The sequence below is a fragment of the Myotis lucifugus genome, unplaced genomic scaffold (assembly GCF_000147115.1).
Source record: "Myotis lucifugus unplaced genomic scaffold, Myoluc2.0 scaffold_290, whole genome shotgun sequence".
Classification (NCBI taxonomy): domain Eukaryota; kingdom Metazoa; phylum Chordata; class Mammalia; order Chiroptera; family Vespertilionidae; genus Myotis; species Myotis lucifugus.
In genome coordinates, this window is record NW_005871338.1 from 478,382 (window position 1) to 498,380 (window position 19,999).

Genomic DNA, 19,999 nt, shown 5'->3' on the forward strand with positions numbered 1-19,999 from the left:
ATCCAAAGGTCAGCAACCCTATTGGGCCTGACACAAAAATATAACCGGGCCAGCCAAATTCCCAGTCTTAGAAATTTGAGTTAAGAAACACAAAAAGACTAATCCAAGTAGCAGTTAGTCCTTTCCTGTTAAGAAATAAGAATGGGCCCGGCTGACGTGGCTCAGTGGTTGAGCATCGATCTATGAACCAGCGGTCATGGTTTGATTCTTGGTCAGGGCACATGCCCGGGTTGTGGGCTTGATCCCAAGCGTGGGGCATGCAGGAGGAAGCAGATCAATAATTCTCATCATTGATGATTCTATCTCTCTCCCTCTCCCTTTCTCTCTAAAATCAATAAAATATATTTTTAGAAAGGAATGAGAATGGGAAAGGTGATAAAAAAAAATCACTAAATACACAAAGGAATGGGAGGAGCCAGGGCTAGACACAAGTGGCAGCAGTTAATCATAGAAATGAGTATGAACATTATGATGAGGAAGGGTGGCAATCCAGGCGCCAGGAGGGGCAGAACACAGAGTGACTTGTTTTGGGTTTACAAATTGACGGATTTCCAGGAAAACAACTGACAGATGACCTAGACCTAGACACATTCTCCTGGATTGAAACTATTCACAAAACCCTATTTCTACTTGACCATCAAAGGTCTGATTCAAACACCTAGAAGTGTTTTTTAACATCTGATTCCTGGACCAACATCACCTGGGAGCTTGTTAGAAGGCAAATTACCACTGAAGCAGAAATGCTAGGGGTGGAGTTCAGCAATCTGTGTTTTAATAAGCCCTACAGATGATTCCAATCCAAGCTCAAATTTGAGAACCAACCCCTCAAGCTGGCTTGGCTCAGAGTGCCAGCATTACTTGGAAGTGGACTGCTGCTGCCCTTAGAGCAGCGGTTCTCAACCTGTGGGTCGCGAACCCTTTGAGGGTCGAACCACCCTTTCACAGGGGTCGCCTAAGACCATCTGAAAACACATATATAATTACATATTGTTTTGTGATTAATCACTATGCTTTAATTATGTTCAATTTGTAACAATGAAAATACATCCTGCATATCAGATATTTACATTACGATTCATAACAGTAGCAAAATTACAGTTATGAGGTAGCAACAAAAATAATTTTATGGTTGGGGGTCACCACAACATGAGGAACTATATTAAAGGGTCGTGGCATTAGGAAGGTTGAGAACCACTGGCTTAAGGGGTAGAGGTCCAATGTTCTGGTAGGGATGAGTGCCCCCTCCTGGAGTTGTCCCTCAGGACCCTGGGCAATGGTCTGTCCACTGTGACAGAGATGAATCCAGATTAAAGATAGTTGCTTAGAGCCAGGGTAAGGGCAACATGTTTATCTTTGTTAACAAATGGTGGTGGTGGCAGGTGCATGGATGGATCTGTTATAAGTTAACATAAAAGTAGAATGAAGCTGGAATAAAGGTTGTAAACACTTGATTTGCCAGTCCTTTCTCCATCACAGGCCAAGGAGAATTTCAGAGTTTTACAGAGCTGGAAGCAACTCTAGAAATGCGCTTGTTCAGTCCCATATTTTACAGGGGGCGTGGTGACCACAGAATGTATACACCCTCTGAGATGCCTAGGGGGTGGATCCGAGGTGGAAAGAGGTGGTAGTGACCCAGACTGGTCTGCAGGGCATAGGAAGAACTACACCTGGGATCTGATCTAATTCAGTTCCACCCAAAACTTACTGAGTTCCTCCTGTGTTCCTGCTGTTGTGACTTTGGAGTGAACCAGACAGACGCTGGCCCTCTGCCTTCCTGGAGCTCACAGTCTGGGGAGGCGGCCTGATTTTGCGTTACCTGCAAGCCAAGTGTAGGTTGGTATAGGGAATGTGCATGTGTGTGTGTTGGAGGTTACTACTTAACTAGGGTGTGTGTGTGTGTGTGTGTGTGTGTGTGTGTGTGTGGCGGGGGCGGGGGGGGGGGGAGGCAGTCAGGGAAAGGCCTCCTGGAGAAAGTCTGATGCTGAGTAGAAGTCTGACAAAGTGGAGCCCAATGAATGGAGCTTCTGATTCTGGGCCAGGAGATCCAGGGAGCCAGTGCCTGCACAGGTGCACAGTATAAATGTTGAGTGAATGAATAACTGACTGAACCAGGAGGAAAAGGGTTCCAAGCAAAGGCACATGGTGAAGCCTGGTGTGGAGAGAGTGAGATGTTAAAGAAATCCAGGTGAAGTAGCTCTGGCTGGAGCCTGGGTGGTCAAGGGGAAGTGCGGGAAGGTGGGTCCAGAAAAGTAAAAGGTGCAGTGACTGGGAGAACCTCGTGCCCGAGGGAGCCACTGAGAGGGTTGAAGCAGGCATCCAACGGGCCGTGGGACTTTTAAATGGACAGAAGCTGGCAGTCAAATGGGACCTGGAGAACAGGGCCAGATCCTTTCGGTGTCCATGTTGCCATGGTGCCTGACTCCTCAAACATCCTTCCTTGATGGAGGCATTGATCTGTTTAGGATTTTTTTCTGGGCCATTTCCTTTCAAGCTGGCTATGGAGTTGGGCCCTTTATACTGTCTTGACCTGGGATGCCTTGAGTGGTGTTCAGACCTGAGCTGGGGTAGGAGAGAAAGCCAGAGACTCAGAGAGGACTCCTCCTGGCTAGGCTGTGCCTCTGTGCATGGTGAGTGAGGAGGGTCCCTGCCTGAGAATGCCTACAGGCTAATGATAAGCAAGTCTGAGGTGGGCCTTCTTACACCTAGAGTTTTAATACTTCTTGAACCAAGAACCAAATAGCCAGGAGAGAATCAACCAATGTGTTAGTTTTAGTGCTTGCATCTGGCTTTGTTGTAGCAGTGGTGATGAGGTACCAAACACATAAGAAACTGATGAACGTACTAAGATCTATTCTGGTCTTTAAAGAAGGGAGACGAAACGCAGCTGTGCGGGCATTGGGGGCTGTGGAATATCCAGTGGCTCCGGCTGTGCCCTGAGACTCTTTGCCTTTGCCTCCTGGTGCTGTGGTCCCACAACGCCAGGTCCTTTCCGAATAGGCCCACCTCTACTGAGCTTCGGCACTCCCTCCACAGCCAGATGCTGGCCAGCGTGCCTCCCTGTCTCTCTGGACTTCCGTGTTTTGGATGCTGGTTCTGGCTTTCCAAGCAGAGACACCTCATCTGTAATGACTGGAGGAGCCAGGCCAAGACCCTGACCCCTTGGACTTGAAGAATAGCCATTGTTGTCCTCCATGCGCTTAGGCCCAGCCCAGGAGATGTTCAGAATCAAAGCCAGTGTTGATTCCAATAACTTTGGGTTTATTCAACCATGCTGGGGGTAGGTGTACGGTTTTGAAACATAATGAACTGAATGAAAATAATTAATTGTAAATGAATTATGTGAAAATAATTAAATACCTTTCTTGTGTGTAGACTTTTCCCCATAATGTGTAAGTGTTGGGGAAACCACCCTTTTGCTGACACCCTCTGAATATCATCACTGCTTCACTCCCGGGCCCTACTCCTGGGCCTGCCTGCAACTTAGGATCCTGACCCTTCGTCCTGCCCTTTCTGCTGCTCTCCTCCCTATTCCTCCTGACCTGGATGCAGGGGGTCAGTAGGCCGTGGGCCTTTGTCCTGTTCCTCTCTATTCCTGGTCTGTGAGTAGGCTGCCTCCTGCACCCTGACACGTGCTGTCATGTGCAGTATGTGAGGGTGTCACTGACGTGTGAAGATGGGTAGCTTTGTCAGGTGCAAGAAAGGGTTTTCAAATGCCCTCCCTCCTGTCTTGTTATGTATTTATTTTATATGTCTATGTCTTTTACAAATAAAATTTTATTGGAAATGTCTATATAAAATGAGGAAGAGTAGAGCTGCCCCAGTTTAGTCTGAAATCGGAACTTTTAGCCCTGCCCAGCCGATCGAGGCCTCCCTTCCCCCACCCTCACTCTGATCCCACCATGTGTCCAGGCCAGGGTCTCCCAGCTGTGGCACAGTTTCCTTATGGTCCTACTGGGCCTCTTAGTAGCTCACAACCCAGAGGGTCTTCCCAGAAGTTGGGTGGGGCCAACATGAAGCAGATGCCATTGTTCCTCACCTGGTTTAGGGTAGCTTGATTGCCTGGGTCTTTCCTTCCTTGCCAGAGACCTTCTTGTGGGTTCACTCAGTCATTTCCTGGGCCCAGAGATCTTTGAGGGTCTCATGGAAAAGAGAATGGTGTGATGGCCCTTAGGATCCATGTCCACCCCTCTGCACCCCTGTATTGCAGGGACAGGAGGGCTACACGTTTCCAGATTCCCTTGCTGCCGTAACTAAGATTCTCATAGTGAGATATGTTTGTGAGACTGGAGGGCTGAGGGGGCAGAAGAGCTTTCTCTTCAGTGGTGGTGGCAGTTATGAGCAGGTTCCAGCAGAGCCAAGTTTGCGCGGGGACCAAGCTCTATACCCCACTGTTTAGTCAGCTGCTCACAGGCCTGGTGTACTTGTGAGTTGTAAGGTTTCCTGCCGCTTTCTGACCTTGGATTGCAGCTGCTGGGGTGCCTAGTGTCAACCCCCTGACTTCAGCAGCTGCAGCCCTTCCCAAAGCTTAGTGAGCACCTGTTCCTGCTTGAAACACCAAGAGCAGCTTCTGACTTCTGCACTGAACTCTGAGGAGTAGAAGTGGCGCTCCCTGCTGCTCTGTGACTTCTTCGCTTTGATAGGAATGGGCATGAGGGAGAGGAGGTAAATGGGAGGACTGGATCACTACGACTGACCCAGTTCTTCCACCTGGTGGCACCTGGACAGTGTTCACAGGTTCACCCTAAAGCGGAAGGGAAAATTCCTGGGCACTGGGCAGGGCCACCTGCGCTTCGGTGAAAGCACAGGCTCTTCCAAGGGTTGTAATATAGCCACGGGGAGTGCGGGAACCGGCGCCCTGGGCCAGGATCTTATCATCCTGCTCATTTGCTTCCAGTTGTCATGGTCACAGCATCAACCTCCCATGATGAAGGCTCTGAGCCTTTGTCTGGCCTAGAAATCTGGTCTTCATCATCCCCCGGGGCCATGTGACTGAAGTGCATACCAGGCCTTTCATATTTGTGTGATGAGGAAGGGAGCCTGTGTGGGTAAGGAAGTGCTGAGTTCTGGCTGCCCGCAGGGGCAGGAAGTGGTGTCCCCCAGGTCACTAAGGGGCAGTTTCCTGGATCTCATTTGGGGAAGGGGGAGTAAGTTGAAGAGGTGGGAACTGAACCCACTGTTTTCACATCAAAGCTTGAATTACCAACAGAAAGAAAAACTCAAACACTTTATTTTAGATTATAAGAGAAGTAAAAAGCCACACTTACTACCATTAAATCAGATCAGAAGTAATGCTGTTTTGCTAACATATAAATTACGCAGACTCTTCCCTGCAAAGAGCCCTGGCCTGCTTCCTTTTCAGCGCCGAGCGGCCCCTTTCACTCATTCAGCTGGCAGAGCAAAGCCGAGCCCTTGGCAATCCAGTAATCTTTGGACCTCTGGGAGGGTAAAAGGATGGTCACCACAAAGTTGGTTGAATGACCTAGTTAAGGACACAGGAGAAAGCGTGGTCATTACTTCAAGACTAATCCCTCAATACAAACAGTACGGCACTAGGAGTCAAGGTAACTGGGTTTTCCAGAGTCTGGATTTTGTTGACAGCATCCCTGTGGTGATTTTATTCACCGTTTAAAAAATATTTTTATTGACTTCAGAGAGGAAGGGAGAGGGAGAGAGAGACACATCAATGATGAGAATCATTGATCGGCTGCCTCCTGCATGCCCCACACTGGGGTTAGAGCCTACAACCTGGGCATGTACCTGACCGGGAATTGAACCCTGACCTCCTGGCTCATAGGTCGACACTCAACCACTAAGCTACGCTGGCCGGCCAGGCATCTCCTAGCTTCTTCTTCTTATTATTCTTTTTTAAAATATATTTTTATTGATTTCAGAGAGGAACAGAGAGGGAGAGAGAGATAGAAACATCAATGATGACAGAGAATCATTGATTGGCTGCCTCCTGCATGCCCCCTACTGAGGATCGAGCCCACAATCCTGGGCATGTGCCCTTCACCAGAATTGAACCTGGGACTCTTTGGTCCGCAGGCTGATGTTCTATCCACTGAGGCAAACCAGCTGGGGCTCCTAGCTTCTTAATACTTTTTAGATTTATAATAGGAGTGGGAGATCATGCAGGTGATAGGAGTGTCTATTTTAGTTCTATTCTGTATGTTACCCTTAGAGAACATACTTTAACTGAATATTTTATTAGAAAAATAAGTATCAGTATCTATATTCTCTATTCAAAAGGGAAGCATTTTTTTTAGTTCTTTCTGCCCTGCTTCATCTCCCATATTTCTATCATTTGGTAATTTAGTTATAAATTATTATTAAAATCATTTTTATGGTCAAGCTTTGAAAGATTTAAGTGTGTGTATGTGTGTGTGTTAAATAGAGAGCCAGTGGTTATTAATTTAGAGCCTTTGTATGTCTAAGATTGTCTTTATCACACTTTCTCTTTTGGATGATAATTTGCTTGTATTTCCAATTTTGGTTCAAAGTTGTATTGTCTCCGGCCTTTGAAGATGTGTCTCTATTATCTTTTTATATGCATTGTGGATCATGAGAGTTGTCTATCAATCTGATTCTCTGGAATTTTAATTTCAGCATGTTAATATGTTTTACCACTTTGCTCTGAGGATTTTACCTCTGATAGTCTTTTTAAAAAATATGTTTTTATTAATTTCAGAGAGAAGAAAGGAGAGGGAGGGAGAGAGAGAGAGAGAGAGAGAGAGAGAGAGAGAGAGAGAGAGAGAGAGAAATATCAATGATAAGAGAGAATCATTGATCAGCTGCCTCTAGCACGCCTCCTACTGGGGATCTAGCCTGCAATCCTGGCATGTGCCCTGACCTGGAATCGAACAGTGAGCTCCTGGTTCATAGGTGAACACTCAACCACTGAGTACACCGGCCGGACATCTCTGATAGTCTTAAGTATCACTCTGATATACCTAGGTTACTTTTAAAAATTTGATTATTTGTTTATTTATGTTTTAAAAAATTATCCCTAACAGACTTTGTGAGATCTCTTAATATGAGATCGCAAGTGTTTCTTCTTTTCTGGGCAATGATTGGCCATTATTTTTAAAAATATTATCACTCTTCATTTTCTCTACTTTCTCCCAGATTGCCCACTAGATCAATGTTGGGAATTTCGGCTTTTCCCACAGTGTTCCTTTTTTAAAAAAATTGCATTGTGAATTTTGAGGGATTTCCTCAGCTCATCCTCCTTGCTTACCCTTCACTGTCTCCATTCAGTTCTTCAGCTTATCTGTTCAGAGGGCTCTCTTTCTGTCTGGTTCCTTTCTTCAGGGCCGTATCTCAGTTTCAGGTCTACTCAGATTTCCATTTTTGAAGCCTGACATTCCACTTAATAATTTATTTTAAAATCTCTTTGATGAGTCTCAGTGGATTTGGTGAGAGATTTTAGTGTCGACTGACGCCATCATTGAAAAATTAGAAGTCACTGCTCAATCAACTATCTTCTACTCGTTAGACTAATAGAAGCAATCATCGGTTTTTAAAATATCCAGCCATACTCCATATTAAAATAAACAGAGTTTACAGCATTTGTAAACTTGTATAAGTGGGCCTCATTTTAAGCCTAGCTAGTTGGACCAAGGGAGAGCTTAGTGTTTGGGCTTCGACTGTAGTTTGCATTTGGTCATTATTAGTACCAGGGTCAGAGCATCCTTACCTGTGGTTGAGAGTGTTCCTGCCCGGGCCCCTGTTTTATAAAGTGGGGACTGATAAAGTGTTGGGCTTGGGTCGTAATTTTGTTGAGGTTCAAAATGCACCACAGGCAGCACTGGGTTCATCTCTCCGGGCAACGCATCTTCTATCACCAACTCCTCATCGTCCCACCGGAAAGCATCCATGAACATCCCATGAACGAGAACACCATCCTCAGGAGAGGGCAACTGAAACACACCCAGAAGTTTACAGGTGAGAAGAGGAGAAGGCGGTCAGTAGCTGTGGCCCCACATCCTCCTCAGTTAATTCTGAGAACCAGATTGCTGCTGTTCCTCATATTCTCGAGAGGAGAATACTGTCGAGAGGCTCCGACAGGTAAAATAACTTGCTTTTTTAGCTTGACACCAAACCGCATACTCCATCAACATGTCTAATAGGCGACACCCCTGGGAAACCCTTCATGTGCTTCAGAATAGCGATCATGATGTTAAGACTTTTCCCTGCTCATGGGAAGCAGATGGGATAAGAGGGCTGTGATGACCATCAGTTATTTGTCAGCAAGGTCTTTCAAGGCTATGGGAGCAGATCTGAGTAGAGTGGATGCTGATAGAACTTCCCAGGAACAGTTCCTACTAATACCATGATATTTTAAGGCAGGTTTAGTTAGCAAAAGCCATTCACCCCAACTCCACTGATGGGTTAGTGCCGTGGTCGGCAAACTGCGGCTCGCGAGCCACATGCAGCTTTTTGGCCCCTTGAGGGTGGCTCTTCCTAAGCCTTAGGAGTATCCTAATTAAGTTAATAACAATGTACCTACCTATATACTTTAAGTTAAAAAAATTTGGCTCTCAAAAGAAATGTCAATCGTTGTACTGTTGATATTTGGCTCTGTTGACTAATGAGTTTGCCGACCACTGGGTTAGTGGATACGTTATTGGCAAGAGCAATCTGGAGCAAACTTTTGATTTCATGACACATATAAGGCCGAGTCAGAGGCTTTGAGTCAGAAGCTCCCTTTCCCCATAAACATCTCCGTGCCTCTACGCAGGGTAGCTCAGCTTGGCAGCGTTGGTTCACACCCCTGGTTGTATACAGGAATCACCAGGGGAGCTTTATAAAACAACGGTGCCCAATGTGTTGGGGTGATCCTGATCTGAGATGAGACTTGGGTATCAGAACAAAGCGCTACAGGTGATTTTAACCTGCAGTCAAGGTTGAGAATCACTAACATGCTAGAGCCGTGGTTCTCAAAGGTTAGCGGGCTAAGACCCCCATGGAGGACATGTTAAAATATACAGATTTCTGAGTCAGTGGGCCTGGAAGGAGTCCTTGGAGTTTGCATTTCTAATAAGTTCCCAGGCGATGCTGCTGCTGCTGCTCTGGGAACCCCACTTTGAGAGCCTCTGCTCGGGAGGTTGTAAACTGTGTGAGCAAAGAGTTTAAACAGCCCTTCGCGAATGCCTATTCGTGTTAGGGGCAGAAATCGAATATAGGGGACTAGCTGTTACAAGAAATAAAGGAAGAAATATTCATCATGCTCTGTTACCATGACTGTTTTGCTCTGATTAGAGAAAGCGCATTCTAACCTGGCTGGGAGTTGTATGCCCTGGGACATGGGCGCTAACATCAGAATGCAGTCCATCCTCCTGTCCTGAGAATTGCCTATCATCATGGTAAGATTTACAACCTCGTGGCTGAAACAATCTAGTCCTGGAGGCATCTGCTCTTTACAACCCCCAGCCCCTATTGCCTGTTATCTGGTCCCGGGGCACCCAGAGGCACCTGCCCTCTGTGATGTCCCTTCCTCCCCCCCTCTACCCCCCCACCCCCCCACCGGCCCCAGCCTGCAGACTTGTAACCTGTAATGATTATATCGTGCCGACTTTCCCATGCCTGTCATTCCTACTTTCCCACGTAATCTTTGTCTTTCCATCCAATATGGCTTATGGGGAGGGCAGAGCAGATTTTTGTGAATGACCTGCTGCTCTCCCATACTGCCGGCATTATTGGAATAAACGCTCCTCATATATGATTCAACGCTGTCTCTGCTTAATTGGCTGAAGTAGTGACAGGCAGCCTGGACCTCTTGTAACAGGCAGTTCTTCAATTACTTATATAATGTATGAAACTAGTGTATCACTTCTGCTAAGAGACAGCTGGATGAATGATGCAGATAATTCATCTTATGGTGATAGTTATTGTGTGGGTCACATGACATCTGCAGTTTTGTTTACATTGCATGACAATTCTGAAGATGGTGGCATCAGCCCCATTTTACAGATGCAAACACTGAGGTGCAGATATGATAGTAATGGCTTTAGCACACACAGCTGGAGAGGGTGTGGGAACCATGCCAGGGTTCCCGGACAGTCATGGACAATGGGAGTGACAGGCCTTGTTGTCAATATACCTATGTGTGCAGGAGAGGCTAGAGAGCTCAGACGGAGCTGACAGCTGATACTGCTACCAATCAAGGCTAAGAGCTCATAGAGAGCTCAGATATAGCCACCATGTTAACCAGCCCGTGTGCTGGGCAGGGGAGCTCAGGTACCGCTACGATGTGAGGTGGTGAGTCTAGGGGGCAGCGTGCGGCTGCTCAGATAATAACTGTGGGTACAGAGACTGATGCTGCTTCATGGGAAAGATTCATATTCACTAGCCGGTGTCTGGCTGCCTGTCTGTATGGACTTTGCTATAAAGGACTGTCTTGTCTGATGATTTATGGCCACTGGCTTCTGCAATAAAGACTCATTCTTATACACCCACAACCTCTCATGGCTTCTCGGTCTAAGACCTGGTGTCCAAGGAGGTCCAGTCCCAGGCAGAGGAGCTCAGACCCAACACCTGTAACTAGTGAGCAGAGGATAAAGGAGGAACTTGGACTAAGTTCCCAACAGTTAGAACAGTGGGCAGAGCTCAAGAAGGGACCAGCCCTGGCATAGTCGGGAAGAATTGAGAAGAATATATGGACCTGGAACAACTCAGTGCCAAGCAGTGCTCTTGTTGGCCCTGACAGAGGGGAAGAGTCAGAATTTAAATTTAGGCCTGCCTGATTCTGAAACTCCTGCTTTTGACCTCTTGATATATTTTCTCCACAAGAAGAAAGTTACTGTAGGTATCTGTGATATTGTGATTTATAAAAAAAAATATATGTTTGGTCATTCAGATAAGCAAAATTATATATATATTTGGTCTTCCTCCATGGTTCTTTCTTTACTTTTTTTAATCCTCATCTGAGAATCTTTTTTCCATTGATTTTTTGAAAGAGTAGAAGGGAGGAAAGAGAGATAGGGAAAGAGAGAGATAGAGAGAAACATCAATTAGCTCCCTCCCACAGGTGCTCCTCCTGGGGCTGAGGAACCTGCAACCGAGGTACATGCCCTTGACTGGGAATCGAACCCGTGACTCTAACCACTGAGCAACCAGCCAGGGCCTTCTGTGGCTTTGACTCACAGCTCCCGAAATCCTTGGAATTTCCTGAATGTTGAAAGTGATAGCGGTGTCTTTCGTTATGTTAATGAGATGGGTCTGGGCAGCACCTAAAGATGGGGGCTGGAGCTCTCAGTGTATCCCCCCACAGCACCTCTAGGGAGGGAGACTGAGTTCAGTCACCGATAGCCAGTGATCCAATCAACCATGACTATGTAATGAAGCCTCCACAAACCCCCACAGGACTGGGTTCGGAGAGCTTCAGGGTGGACAGGTGGAGATGTGGGGAGAGTGGCACACTTGGTGGGCATAGACGCTCTGTGCCCTTCCCCTATACCTTACCCTAGGCATCGCTTCCATCTCGCTGTTCTGAGTTATATCCTTCTAACCAGTAACTAGTTAAGTAAAAAGTTTCGCCTGGCCGGTGTGGCTCAGTGGTTGAGCGTAGACCCATGCACCAAGAGGTTGCTGGTTTGATTCCCTATAAGGGCACACACCCAGTTTGCAGGCTTGATCCGCAGTTGGGGGTGTGCAAGAGGCAGCCAATCGATGTTTCTCTCTCATCGATGTTTCTATCTCTCTCTCCCTTCCTCTCTCTCTAAAAATCAATAAAAACATATTAAAAATAACATTTCTCTGAGTTCTTTGAGCCACTCTAGCAAATTGATTGAAGCCCAGGATGGAGCCATGGGAACCTCTGACATATAGCCAGTGGGTCAGAAGCACAGGTGACAATGTGGGCTTGAAACTGGCATTTGAAACGGGGTTGGTGGGGAGCAATCTTGTAGGACTGAACTCTTAACCTGTGGGGTCAGATGCTATCTCTGGGTAGCGTCAGAATTGAGCTGAATTGTAGGTCTCCCAGCTGGTGTTTGAGAACTGCTTGCTGGTGTAGGCACCACCTCTACCTCCTCCCCCTGCCCCACATTGGGTTCAGATCTAGTCACTGCTAATTGGGGAGCTCGATTTGGGGGGTGTGAGCCCCATCCTGCCCCTTCTGCTCTCACATATGGGAGGCAGGAGAGGCAGGGGAGGTTGGCAGAGATACTGAATGACAGTGGGACAGATGCTGCTTTGCTATCACAACAGTCAGGGAGACAATACCTGCAGGTCCATGGGTAGTTCTTCTCCAAACTTCACCGTCTTGGCAGCTTCTATAACTGCGGCTTGATCCCGATAGACAGGAATTACGTTGTACTTGAAACTCAGCTCATCTATAGGCAAATTGTATTTCCGAGCATGATTTTGAAGAGTTCCTGTAAATAGAAAGAATCAGAAAAATGGCTCCTCTGACCAAGATCACTGCTGTCCAAACACAGCCCCCACTTGCCCCCAACCAGGCTGCTCTAGCATTAGAGAGCTTCCTCTCCATGGAGAAGGGGCAACCATTGGCACCTTATCTGAATTAGTTCCCGGAGACAGGAAGCCTGTGGGTGATGCTGGGAGGGGCGGGGCCAACACGTGTATTGTGGTCATGGCTGGGAAGAGAGGGAAGGAGGCTTAGTCTGAAGTGCACTGCTCTGCCTTGGAGGGAGACCAACCAGTGAGGGAGTTCCAGAACCCGGTCTCCCCAACTTGACAGTCCTGTTCAGCTGTCTTGTATGGGCTGTTTACTGGGGATTCAGGAAGAGAGAGAAAAAGGGCTCAGCTAATTAGCATCTAGCAGCCAAGTGGCCCTGGCCCACTCTGGGGCCCTCTAGCAGGAATCCCTGAAATAACACCCCTCCGCCCCCTGGGCTGAGGAAAGGACATCAAGAGTATTTTTTAGTCAGCTATAATGAAAAAATAAAATTGTTCTTAAAAGAGTTTTAGAGGGAGGGAAGCTGCTTAGACTTGGAGTCGGAGCAGCTGGAGGGCGGGTGGTGCCCTGGAGCATGGGTTGCACGGGGATCTGGGGCTCATTGTGTGTGTCCACAGGGGCAGCGGTGTTTGCATTATCCGACAAGGGCAGGGGTTAGGGAACATCTGCTGTTTCTGTCATCCCTGGCAAGCCAGGAAGAGCTGGGCCTCATTGGACTTCCCTATAAGTCAACAGCCTCATGGTGAGGCCAGTTTCGGTCATGCCATCTTGCCCATCTTAGAGGCCCGGGCCAGAGCACACCATGCCTTCCGGGCAGGGGGGGAGGGGGTCTGTGGGGAAAGCACTCGTACCTGTTAGAAATCCTTGAGGGAAGAAGAACCCGGAGATCCAGAAGGACTTAGGCTGCCCTCGTTTGAGCCACAGCTGAAGGAGACACATTACACCAAAATGTACTGTTTTCCTGAGACGGAGTTTGTCATTTAAATCAAAGTCAGATTCTGGAGGGCCTCTCAGGAGGCAGAATCTAAAGCAGTCCTGGGTGAGTCGCCAGCCCCATCCTGACCGCCTGCCCTGGCCCTGCCCTCACCCCGCAGGCTGACCACAAACCCAGAACCTGGTTATTACAGAGGGTGGACAAGAGGGAGATGGTAGCAAGGCCACACTGGGGTTCGGGCCCATTTCAGGTTGGTTCTGTACCTCACAGTGGTGTCCCGTGAACGAAATGTGAATCTCTAAGGATGGCATGGAATTAAAATGGGATGTTGGGATAAGGGCCTGGGGCAAACTCCATTACAATGAGCAGGACATGTCTAAAGTGATGCCATTCTGAGAGGATCTGTTTCCTTGGGCTGAGATGATTCCTCAAGGGTTGTCGATATGTTAGTTAGGGCTCCCTACGGACCTTAGGGCCAACTGCGTCACTAGATTTATCAAATCCCACAGAAGAGCATTTTCTTACGTCCACAAATGCGGTCCTCAGAATAAGGTCTTTGACCCATGATCCTAGTGGTTTCAGGGACGGGTAGGCTGTGTTGGACCACAGTGAGGGAACTTGGTTGTTGAGGAAACTGTTATACACCTTTTCCATTTCTTCAGACATCACCACAAATCCAGCAATGGCTTTGTTGAGTGTTTCTAGAGAAGTCTAAGAGAACAAGAAAGGGTTGATGCCCTGCACAGATGTAATTAGTGGGAAATGCACCCATTGGTGGTGGCAGGTGTTGCCGGCTGATAGGCCCTCTTGCTGGGTTCCATACTCTCTGCATACTGTCTGGTGGGTCAGACCCTCCCATCCTCCTTGCATCTTTACAACATGCAGCCATGGGGTTTAAAATAATGGGGTGGGGGCAGTTCCTGCAGTTAGTAGCAGAATCCAATGAAGTGGGAAGAAGAGAGGAAGAGAAATGTCCCCAGCAGCCAAAAGAAATGGTTTGGAACAATGCCACTGGAAGATTTAGTATGTGTCAGGTACCAGGGAAACAGAGATGGCTAATATGCCAGTCCCTTTTTCTTTAAGAAAGTCATTTTCCATTGGGAAAGCCTTACTCATGGAGGGGGGATTACAAAACAATGTGGTAATTAGAGGGACAGACACAGAACCAGAAATGATGGCCCCTGAGGAAGGGTTCCTAATTCATGGGATGTTGGAGGGGAGGGCTGGTGTCCAGGAAGCGTTTATGGAGGAAGTGATGCTTAGGCTTGTCTGTCTTCAAGTGGGGGATGTGGAAGAGACAAGGGACGAGCAGCACCCATCTCCTCTTCTTCCTTTGAACACCAGTCCTCCCCACTCCCTAGTTTTAACCGGGCAGAGAGCAATCCACCCAGAGGCTCTATTTCTTTCTTTTTTTTTTTTTAAAAAATATATTTTATTGATTTTTTACAGAGAGGAAGGGAGAAGGATAGAGAGTAAGAAACATCGATGAGAGAGAAACATCGATCAGCTGCCTCCTGCACACCGCCCACTGGGGATGTGCCCACAACCAAGGTACATGCCCTTGACCGGAATCGAACCTGGGACCTTTCAGTCTGCAGGCCGACGCTCTGTTCACTGAGCCAAACCAGTTAGGGCGAGGTTCTATTTCTTAGCCAGGCTTGCAGCTGGGGTGTGGCCATGTGACCATTTTGGCTAATGGATACAAGAGGAAATGATGCATGCAACTTCTGGATCTCATTTTTATGAGGAAGCTGCTTTTCCTCAGCTCTCTTCGCCCCCCAGTGACTAGCAAAAGGGGACAGTGGGAGCAGCCACCTCAGACCCAGAAGTGGCAGCTACCTGTTAAGGCTGGAAGATCCAAACCTCTCTCTGGGATCCCTGGATGAGCTCAGAAAGCAAGACCAACTACCTGCCCTAGACAGGGCTCCCTCTGGGCAGGTAGCTGAGAGACAAGTGAATTTCTATCTTGTTTTGGTTGCTATATTTGGGGATCTTTATCACAGCAGCTTAATCTGTATCCTGATTCATTCAAGACAGAAGGTAACTGGCCCTGAGCTGGGGACCTGGCCTGCTGACACTGGCGTATACCTGCCTCGATGCCATAGTCCCAAGGTGAGGACTTCCTGTATTCAGCTGCCGCTGTGTACCCCTGATCCATGAGGCTAGGCATTGCCAGCCAACCAGCAACATTCAGAGACTTTGCTTTCCTAGGAGGGGACAGATGGCCTTTGGCTTTAAAAGATTTACTCCATCTGTCCTCCCCAATCTTATCACTGAGCTTTGACTCTGTGGTAGGTATTTGGTTCCCTGCTTGGTGGTAAAACTTTTCCTGTTATTGTTCTATATTTGGTCTCTAATAGCTTTTGTGTTTCCCTTATCAATGTTATACACGTAGAAACCAGGAAGGTGTTTAGCCATCATGACACAGTCAAGACCATGTAGCGAGAACATATTCCTGAGCATAAGGCAAAAGACCAAAGAGTTGCTCTCAAGTTTTAGTTGCAGTGAAATCATTTGGGGGAGTTTTCTTTTAAAAAAGTCCATCTTCCCAGGAATTTCCAGAAATTCTCTCTCAGGGCTGGAGTGGGATCAGGAGTTACATTTTGAACCTGCAGCAGAGTGGATTTTACTGCAGGTGTTTTGTGACCCACACTTTGAGAAATGCTGGTTTTCACAGTCCTCATAAATGCAGTCTTATTCAATGCAAACTAGACATCAGGAACGAGAACTATATCTCTAATGCTTTAGTTCTCTAAAGTGGTCTCCGATCACATTTCTGATCTGTCAATGGTAATTCTAAGGGTGTAAGGATAATGAGGAGATAGAGGATTCGTAATGTCCCATATACACCAAGCCATTATCAGAGAGGGAACGTGGCCTTGTTTGGGAAGTGTAAATTCAATTTTAAACAAGTTGGGTTTGAAGAATTGTTAGCATATTCAAATGGAAATGTTGAAGTGATGGGAAGGGAAGGCTCTAAGCACACTCATGTTATTATATAATTCTCTACACAGCTTTGATACCCCACAGCAATGATGGCAGTGAGCACCCATACGTGGATTAATTTCAGCAGATTGTTAAACCGGTCCACTTCTTGTCCAAGAACAGTGGTCAAGGAGTTAAGGCGTCCTTGAGGATCTTTGGTGAAAAGGCTCTCAGAAGCATTCTCCATTTCTAGTATTTCTGAAACATAGAGAATCAATTCCTCAGATCGATTATCACTAATTTCTGTCCTCATATCATTGCGGTTGTAATTTACTTGTCTTAGCCTTTCTTTCTTTCTTTCTTTTTAAAAAAAAATATATTTTATTGATTTTTTACAGAGAGGAAGGGAGAGGGATAGAGAGTTAGAAACATCGATCAGCTGCCTCCTGCACACCCACTACTGGAGATGTGCCCACAACCAAGGTACATGCCCTTGACTGGAATCGAACCTGGGACCCTTCAGTCTGCAGGCCGTCGCTCTGCTCTATCCACTGAGCCAAACCGGTTAGGGCTCTTAACCTTTTTTGAAGCCAACTTCTCCTGCGCCTGGGCCTAGGCTGAATGGGAGGCAGGCCATGCAGTCGTCGGTGGCAAATGCTAGCAGGACAAACAGCTACCGGGTAGATCCGAGACATCCCTGAGAACAGAGGTGCCAGGGGCCCTGAGTCTCCTTTGCCTTGAAGGTTCATAAGCCCAACTCTTCCCAGCACACCTGTGTGGCATATGGGAGAGGAGGGTTGGCAGTGAGAGATCGAGAGATGAGAGAGAATTTGCATTTATGCCACGTTACTGAGCATAATTCAAAGGGACTGACTGAATTATGAAACAGGCCCTTGGTTCAAGCTGGATCAGAAATTTTGTTCTTCTTTTCCCCTACAATCCAGCAAGTGGAGGCTCATATAAACTCCAAAAATATGAAGGAAGTGTATTTCCTTGCATATCTGAATAAAGTGTGGGTAAATGAGTGGCTCTGAAACACACCTATCAAATTCCTTCCTAACCAGTCACATTTTGGCTGCTGTAAAAGATCACAAGCAGCGTGGGCCAGTCCAATCTTTTGGGTCCACATGCCCTTCGTCTTCTCCTTCTATCATTTTGTTATCATCATAATTAGCTAGTTTAAAAAAATATAGATATTTTTATTGATTTCAGAGAGGCAGGAGGAGAGAGAGAGATAGAAACATCGATGATGAGAGAGAGAAAATCATTGTTAGGCTGCCTCCTGCTGCTCCCCACTGGGATAGACCCTGCAACCTGGGCATGTGCTCTGACTAGGAATCCAACCGTGACCTCCTGGTTCATAGGTCAACGCTCAACCACTGAGCCACGCCAGCCAGGCTTAGCTAGTTTGTAATATTAGCAACAGAAAGAGAGCAAAGGGGTGGCCAGACATTATAAGTATGGTCCTCTGGGCAGCTTCACCGGGAAGCTGCAACTTGATTCTCCCCAGGGAGAATGGTCCATTCCCCGCAAGTCACTGGGGGAGGGGTCAAACAAAGGGGGAGTTGGATGCATGAAATGAAGTTGGGGTGACTTAGGGAAGGTGTTTACCTGTCAGTCTGTCCTGGGAAAAAGATAATTGGCTGGGGGTGGAGCACTGCAAGTGCAGTGAAATCTTGGAAGATTAAAATCCCCAGACAAAGAATTCTCTCTGCCTAGCCTTGTTCCTACTCCCTTGCACTCCCTTGCTACGTGACTCGCACTTGCCCTCATGCTAGCCTACTATGTGGCCTAAAGCAGCCACATGGCCATGGGCTACAGCTGGGAACGCAAGCTAAGCTGGTCACATGCTGGACTGAACTGTGCTTTGATGTGGAGGGGAAACGCTGGGCCGAGGCTTTAATCCTAGCCCTGCTGAAGACTAGACTGGACTTCTTCCATAGTGAGACAGAGGAAGATGGGACCTGGGAAGGAAGCCCCCTTAATTTTACCTCATCAATAAAGCTCGCCACAATAACTCCTGTGGGAGCCTCGGGAATTCTTTTGCCCATAGCACCCCAAGAACTCCACTTCCACTGGTAACAGGTAGGGACACAGAGGGCACCTCACTGGTAACAGTTTGCCTCAGGTGTTCCAAACCCTCAGTTCTCTTGTTGAGCCAATTGCATCCCTGCCCCGTTCTCAGCAGATGGCATCACTTGTTTCACAGTAAAAGTATAAGCTTTATGAAGCCTGGAGAGAAAACCTCCTAGGTGTCAGTGGAACTCTGAGACAAATACACTTTATCTTCATCCTTCCATCCATCCATCCATCTTCATCCCATTTCACCTAGTCCTCCATTTTAGACTTATTAAAAATTGCTTTCTAAAATAACTGACTCAGTTTGCTTCAACATCAACAGGACTCTGCTCAAGAAGAGATTCTTTTGAGGCCTGTTTTAGGAGGCAAATAACTGGTTTATGAGGTCACACTGACCCCTTTTTTTCTGGGGCACTTGGCAAGACTCAATCTGTGATACTGTAATATAACAAGAATATACATATTTTGGTCTTCATCTCTAGCTCCTGACCAGATCTCCTAAGACCCTTGAAATTTCATAAGTGAGAAAAACAACAGGGGCATCACTGTTCATAACATTTGGTTTTTGACTTTGGCTCCTGAAACAGCTTGAGTGATAAAGGTAAAAACAGCATCTCTTGTTATTCATAACAAGCCCCCTTCAACCACATCTAGCTTATGTTAATGAGTTGACTTTTAGGAACCCAAAGCATGGGGAAGCTGGTTGTCAGCAGAACCAGCCCTGTGATTAGTGGCTTGGAACTTTCAGCTTCATTCTCTGACCTCCTGGGAGAGGAGAGGGGCTGGGGGCTGATGATTTAATCAACCAACCATGCTTACGATATGAAGCCTCCATAAAAGCCCAACCAAAATGCTCTGGAGAGCCTTTTTTTCTGAGCTTTCTAATGTCTCTAGATTTGTGCTGCGCAAAAAAGTAGCCGCTAGCCACATGTAGCTACTTAAACTTAAAATTAAATTTAAAATTCCTTTTCTCAGTGGCATAGTGGCATTTCAAGTGCCCCCATCTATACTAATAAAAGACAAAGATGCTAATTGACTGTACCATCGCTACTCCCAAGCCACGCCCACCAGCCAATCAGAGAGACTATATGCAAATTAACCCAACCAAGATGGTGGCCGGCAGCCACGGAGCTGGAGCAAGCAGGAAGCTTGGTTGCCCCAGCGATGGAGGAAGCCAAGCTTCCCGCCTGCTCTGGCCGGCTGTGGCCTCTGCAAAAGGCAACAAAGTTTTAATTATAGAAGCTAAATAAATTCCAGATACCTGCTTTCAGCCAGCTTCCACTGGGAGCTTGCATGGCTGGGGGCTGTGGCCAGCCTGCAAACAGCCATCAGCCTCTCACCTAGGATGGCCACACCCCAGCGGGACCCCCACCCTGATCCTGGACACCCTTCAGGGCAAACCAGCCGGCCCCCACCCATGCACCAGGCCGCTATCCTATATAAAAGGGTAATATGCAGCCCTAACCGGTTTGGCTCAGTGGATAGAGCATCAGCCTGCGGACTCAAGGGTCCCAGGTTCGATTCTGGTCAAGGGCACGTACCTTGGTTGCGGGCACATCCCCAGTAGGGAGTGTGCAGGAGGCAGCTGATCGATGTTTCTCTCTCATCAATGTTTCTAACTCTCTATCCCTCTTCCTTCC

General features: G+C 47.2%; 1 protein-coding gene across 1 annotated transcript in view; it reads right to left on the reverse strand.

The window, feature by feature from the left end:
* Positions 1 to 5,199: 5,199 nt before the first annotated feature.
* The window catches only part of DNAH6 (dynein axonemal heavy chain 6), a 225,389-nt gene continuing 210,589 nt past the window's right edge, over positions 5,200 to 19,999 (reverse strand). Inside the window, 6 exon segments of the mRNA XM_023763522.1 lie at positions 5,200 to 5,479; positions 7,697 to 7,919; positions 12,226 to 12,377; positions 13,273 to 13,345; positions 13,881 to 14,066; positions 16,411 to 16,538. Of these exon segments, the coding sequence (XP_023619290.1) occupies positions 5,376 to 5,479; positions 7,697 to 7,919; positions 12,226 to 12,377; positions 13,273 to 13,345; positions 13,881 to 14,066; positions 16,411 to 16,538 (866 nt within the window). The 3' untranslated portion in view covers positions 5,200 to 5,375.